This window comes from Engraulis encrasicolus, chromosome 23 (genome assembly GCF_034702125.1).
Source record: "Engraulis encrasicolus isolate BLACKSEA-1 chromosome 23, IST_EnEncr_1.0, whole genome shotgun sequence".
NCBI classification, from domain to species: domain Eukaryota; kingdom Metazoa; phylum Chordata; class Actinopteri; order Clupeiformes; family Engraulidae; genus Engraulis; species Engraulis encrasicolus.
The window spans coordinates 22,791,670-22,797,965 of NC_085879.1; the positions used below are offsets into that span (position 1 = coordinate 22,791,670).

At 43.9% G+C, this 6,296-nt stretch overlaps 1 protein-coding gene across 1 annotated transcript in view; it reads left to right on the forward strand.

The window, feature by feature from the left end:
* The first annotated feature begins 955 nt into the window (after positions 1 to 955).
* The window catches only part of mtmr10 (myotubularin related protein 10), a 60,785-nt gene continuing 55,444 nt past the window's right edge, over positions 956 to 6,296 (forward strand). Inside the window, exons 1-2 of the mRNA XM_063190274.1 lie at positions 956 to 1,711; positions 2,097 to 2,157. Of these exons, the coding sequence (XP_063046344.1) occupies positions 1,655 to 1,711; positions 2,097 to 2,157 (118 nt within the window). The 5' untranslated portion in view covers positions 956 to 1,654. The remainder of the gene's footprint in view (positions 1,712 to 2,096; positions 2,158 to 6,296) is intronic.

Below are 6,296 nucleotides of genomic sequence, written 5' to 3' on the forward strand. Positions count from 1 at the left end.
TTGCTTAATAAACGTTTCACACTTTTAAACAGTCCCCAAATAGTTCGTTTGGAATGCAAAGACCCTCATAAGACTGCAAACAAAGTTATGAGCAACTTGACAATGTATTATTGGCTTTTGCATTTAATCAACATGGCATCAAATGTGCCATTTTCTTGTTGACAAAACCTGGTGTTCTCCTATCTATGTGTCCTCTTTGTTGGGTCCATTATTGCCTCTGATTCTCATTATGCATGTGAGAGCTGCATAAACAAAGTCATAATAAGCAACGTGTTTGAAAAGTGTTATCTTCAGGCTTATTGGTTTTCTCACTAAGAAATAAATCTTTATGAACGTAGTCTGCAAATGTAGGCTAACAGATAATCTTATGTCATTTAAAAAAAATACTGAAGGGTGGGTGGCAATGAGAGCAAGGCAGGCACCTCACCCCACAATGCAGGCCCTTTATGAGAGAAATGTTCTCCCATCCTGTCACTAGAAACTAAATATCTGCTGTGGGTGTGAGTGCGTGTGTATTGTGCTTACAAAGGACTTATCATGTTTTATTTTATTTTTTTTATTTTTTTTTTTTTTTTTTTGGGGGGGGGGTGGTTCGTGTCGGCCCGGCCCGGCCCTTTATTGGGAGGAATTTTGAAAAACTGGCCCTCGGGGACTTTTAATTGAGTACCCCTGGCCTAGGTTCAATGAGGCCTTAAAATAGGAGGCCGAGTTTACAGAGTCTTCAAACAGGCCTAGCTATATAGCATATTTCGGTTTGTTTCAAGCACAAGTATTTGCACATGCAATTCAATTTTGTTTTCTTCAGTTAAACGGTCCCTGTGCAAGTACACAGCTATTCTTTAACGCCTGTATGTGATCCTTTTTTGTCCCATCTGGACGTGTGGGCTGAGGAATCCCAACAATAACATTCGAAGCCACGCCCCCCAACACAGTTTCAGGAGGGGCTCGAGGACATCCATGCACTTGGCCCCTCCTCCCCTGCCCTGCGTGATTATGGCTGCGGCTTTTCCACTGTGCAAGCTGCTCTCTCGAAAATAGTGTCGGTAATGACTCCAGGGTAGGTGAACCGTTGGACGTATTCCTCAGCTGTTTCGAGAAAAGCGAGGAACTATTCTACTCACGTCGCATGTAAATGCATGCAGGATGCAAGGCTCTCGCCAGTGTTGAACTCAGCAGCAGCAGCAACAGCCCGCTGGTCGGAGCGGTGGGGTTTGACGTTGGCAAACTTCGGCAATTTGAGCTTCATCTGTCAGCTGCATGACTGTTTTGGTACTCTTCTAGTTCTACACTTGGATTTGATTTCAGTTGAAGCAACATAGCCTGCTTGGACAACGACGGGCAGACGGAAGAGTCGGATTTGTGTTTGTGCGGTTCATATGTTCCGACAACTAAATGGGGATTTTAAACTCAAGAAGACGGAATTTATAAACTGGCAAGCTTGGAGAGTAGGTGCCTGGAACAGCTCGGTAGCCTGCTAACCTAGCCAGCTAAACAACAGACGTCCAAGTCTATTTGCTTATAATCCCACCCTGCCAACTGTGAAAACTTATCAGTGGTGCACCTAGCACACCTTTATGCTTTTTCTTGGCTGGTTTATGCGGTGAAAATTCTGTGCTGTGAGTGAAGGTAGCTCTTCAGCTAACTGGTCGCTAGCATGTTTTCGGTGAAGCCACTGAAGCCGACGTTCAAGTCCTATCTTCCCCCAGTACAGGTGAGTAGCTGGCTGAGGCTGGTGAAGTTTCAGATCAGTACACAACCTTTCAGCCTTTAATTTCATTGGGTTGGGTTTGATTGACAAGAACGTGGTGTCAACAATAAAACAGTTAGTTAGTGCAGGTAGACTGTTTCCACTTTGATTTGATTTTGTATTATTATGATTCAGCATGATGGCCTGACTCAGCTTTTTGTTATAAACTTATTTGAACTTGTCTTAATCCTATTCTGTACTACTTAGACCTGCAAAATGTAAACAAAATGAACAAACAAGCAACCTTTATGCCATTACACTGTCTTGTCTTCGATCTGTCTATCCCTATAGATATGAAACAGGAGTTGTGTATTTGCTTTTAATTGTTGACCTTGTGTGTAATTCACAGACCGACCTGAAGAAAAGTCCTCCCATGACTATCCGGAAGCTGGAGGCCAAACTCCTCCCAGGTAAGTGTTCTTAAGGCAGGGCAGCCTGCCAGGCAGCCTCCACTGTGCCAGAGAAAAGGCAATACAACACACAGACAAGGACACGGCCAGGCAAACTAGGGCCAGGGAAGCCGACAAGGTACCCTGGGAAATCCCAGGCTGCTTTGCACAGTCGTTAGACTGTGTTAACCAAGCAACCAACTACGGGGACAAAGGGGTCAGTTGTCCCTGGCCCAGGTAGAGAGGGACCCCAGAATTGGGTCCTCATTAGTCATTACATTGTAGGTACATAGGTCTCTCTCAGATGGCTTTGTCCCGGGCCCAGCCGAAGCTCCCAGCGGCCCTGATTGGGGCACATTAGAAAAAATCTGGGCAACTTCATTTCAGCAGCGATCATAGCTACCATTATTTCATTGCATTGCAGTACAGTACATTACATTGAATGAACATGACTTTACACCTACCTGACAACTTTATCCAAAGTGACAGAGAGTTGCTCTAAACAAAGGTTTGAACTGCTGTGTACAGCTTGGGGCAGATGCCAGCAACTGACTGCAGGATTACATGGTATTGGTTACAGTCCCTGGAGCAATGTGGGATTTTTGGGCCTTGCTGACCTTGAGGCCATTTGTGAAATAGGTTGTATTTGTCTTACACATTTGAGAATTATTCTTCTGCCAATGGTTTGAAACAAAGTTGACATTCATCATCTAAAAAATGCTCATCTTAGATGAGACCAGTCTGTTTGATCGGCAAGACATGATCCCCGCTTTTCAGTTGAGAATACGCTTTTATGTTCATTGTTGAATCTTCCTCCCAGAACTGTCGTTACAGCTGAAAGCTGTGGCTGTGTAGAAGAGAAGACAGTCATTGGTTGTCACATTTAGATGAGCATTTGAAAGGGTTAATGTGTGAGCAAACCAGTTTGGAACAGCCTCAGAATCTTAATGAACTTTCGGGTTCTCAAGAATCTTCCACACGGAGACACAGAGGTCTGTCTCTATGGCCACAGTCTCCATGGTAATGTAGTGCTGAAGCCATTCCTGTCTGTCTGTCTGCTCTGCTCTGTTCTGTGCTGTAGACGCCTATGCATAATTTACCTAACAATAGCTTTGAGCAAGTCTGTGTGCACTATGCCTTCCTGCCTTACCTAGTGTGTGTGTGTGTGTGTGTGTGTGTGTGTGTGTGTGTGTGTGTGTGTGTGTGTGTGTGTGTGTGTGTGTGTGTGTGTGTGTGTGTGTGTGTGTGTGTGTGTGTGTGTGTGTGTGTGTGTGTTCAGCAAGGATGCCCACTCAAGCTGTCATTGCATGCTCACGTGGTCAGAAGAACCATGTGCAATGTTTAATGCAATGCTCCCATGTTTAGGGCAGGCTTCACTGCTGACCTAGTTTGTGCTCCAGTATGTTGTTTGACTTGCTTTAAAGGCACCAGGGCCAATCCTGCTGGATATTGCAATTGTTGACACTTAACGTTTCTCAGGCAATGCGTCTAACATGGTAATTAGCCACATGAAACCAAAATGCAATGGCAAGCCAAATGAAACCGACTGCAAGAGAAGACTGGGTAGGTTGACCCTCCCCGACCTTAAGTGCTTTCTGAGAAGCACACAAAACCCTAGGGGAACAGGCTCTCCTCACGATGTCTGTTTTTAGTTCAGCAGTGTCTGGGCTGTGAAAGACAGCGGGATTGTGTTATGGTGTTCTTAAGTAATGAAGGGCAAGGCTAATGGATCCATCAGTGTAGCCACAGGACTTATGGACCCATAGTCTTAGCTACAGGCATTTTATTCTATTCTATTCTTTTCTATTCTATGCTATGCTATGCTATGCTATTCTATTCTGTTGTATGACGTAATGAATGGAGTACTAAATCAACTACAGAAACGGCCATAGATATTCTATTCTATTCTATTCTATTCTATTCTACTGTATTCCATTATGGCCTTCGCCATGCTCAACATATGCTTATTCTATTCTAGATTGTAGTAAGCCAACTGTTCTACTCAACTCTGTGTCATTCACTTTTATTGCTGTATTCTATGGTTATTCTATTGTGAACCTTCCTGTCAACCTGCAGGAGAAACGGGTTGGTGAGGCAGACTTGTTTTGTGAGTGCCCCATCAGTAGAGACATTTGCATAGCAGGTCAAGATAGTGCTGTGCAAGCAAATGGCCTTTTAAGTGGCCAGACATCTGTGTTTCCAACCGGTAGGGCGTGTTTGTGTGTGTCTGTCTTTCTTTTTGTGTCTGTGAGAGAATAAGAATGGCTGTTGGCTGTCTTCACAAAGTTGGTCTAGTGAGTCGAGTTTTTTACCCTACATTTTGGTATTTCAGGTCAGGTCATCTTGAACTGTAAGTGTTACAACAGTGTATGATCTGAAACGCCAAATTATGAGAATACCTGCGGCATAGTGTGTTTTGAGCAGAGTGCAGCAGTTCTGTTTGTGTGAACTGTGAACTATCCATTCAGCTTTGTTTTCGTGAATATCAAGCTTGTCTATCTCACTCGTTTGAACCCAAGATGCGTATGATGCTGCTTTCACACATTCTTAACACATATCTTAACATACACATAACACAGCAGGCAGTCTGCTAATCAGTTGCAAATGATCTTCCGTCACGGTTATACGGGAGGTTTTCAAAAGGTTAATGTCATTAGACCCCACAAGTGAAACATTGTCCAGCCTTGTGTGTTTGAGAGTGCCTGTGGGGATTTTGTTTTCTGACAAGCAGGCAGGGCTCTAAATTAACACCACCCAACCGGCCAAATGCTGGTGAAATTTCAGTTTGGCTGGCCGAAAAGATCAACTTACTAGGCACTTTGACCCATTAGAGAGTGTATGTTTGGCTAGTACGATTAAGATCTACTAGCCATTTTGGCTTTTGGCTGGTGATGAAAAAAGTTAATTTAGAGCCCTGCAAGCAGGCACACGAAGAGCTGGATTGGGATTAATAAGAGGGTAATAAATTGGGATCATACAGTCTGACAGAATGGGTGAGGTGGGAAATCTGTTGTTAAATCGTAGCAACATTTTGTACCACTGGTTGCCCTGACAACAAAACAACATCCCTTCATCTCTTCCAACAGGCTCAGCACAAGTCACAAGATCAAAGGGTTTGCTCAGCAGTTCATAGGTGCAGTCTTAACTTTTGACTCTAGAAAGGGAACTTAAGTTGCAAGCATCTGGATTTATTTTTGGAGACTGAAAGACGTTTAGTCTCTTCCCCAAGAAAATTCTTCATTTCTAGTTGTTGATGTGGGAGATGTTTTCCTGGAAACAGGACAGAGGTCCTTCACAAACATCACAATTTTATTGCTCTAAACTAGTGTTTGTCATTGGGGGTGCTACAGTGCTACAGGGGGCGTTGAGAAGCCCTAGGGGGGCGTTGAGAAGGAGGCAACTGAGTGGGGGTGGGCTTATCCCATTGGGGGACATTAGTCTGTTTCATTTTTCAATACTAATCGGGGCGTTGGAAGGCTTATGATGATGTCAACAGCGCGTTCAAAAAAGATTGAGAACCACTGTTCTAAACCATACTCTGGCTAACCAGAAGATTTCAAATGAGCCCATTACCATTATAACCCATTATGGTTATAGACCCACTGTGGATGTGTATTTATTATACTCATCTGTGTTAAAAAACCAAGCCAGGTGTTTCCAATCAGGCCCATTACAAGACATTATCGTTATAAACCCACTGAGGATGGCTGTATTTATGGTAGTCAAAGGGTGTTAAAATGCCAGGCAGGCAGTTTCAAACAAGCTCAGAGTATTTGGAGGAAGGACCAAAGGAAGCAGGAAGCGGTGTAGAGAGCAGTAGACTCCAACTCAACATCTAACCTCCCGTCCTCTCCTAATTAGCTTGTGACCTTGCGATGCGTGGCAAGACGTCCTTGACGATAGACACTTTATTCAATATCTTTCAACAGCAGAATTAAAATGCCTTTTTTTTCATTTCCAATCTGGATGTTGAATGGGGGGAAAGTTCCCTAAAAGGTGATGGTTAGCTAGGCTGACAGCGGGGACATTTTATTGTTTTCAGCAAAGCACAAGGCCACAAGCAAAAGGAGAGGAAGCGAGGTGAGATAATGAGTTTGACCCAGAGTGATGAGAGGAGGAAGGAGGAGGAGGTCAAGTGTCCCTCAGGGTAACCACACAGG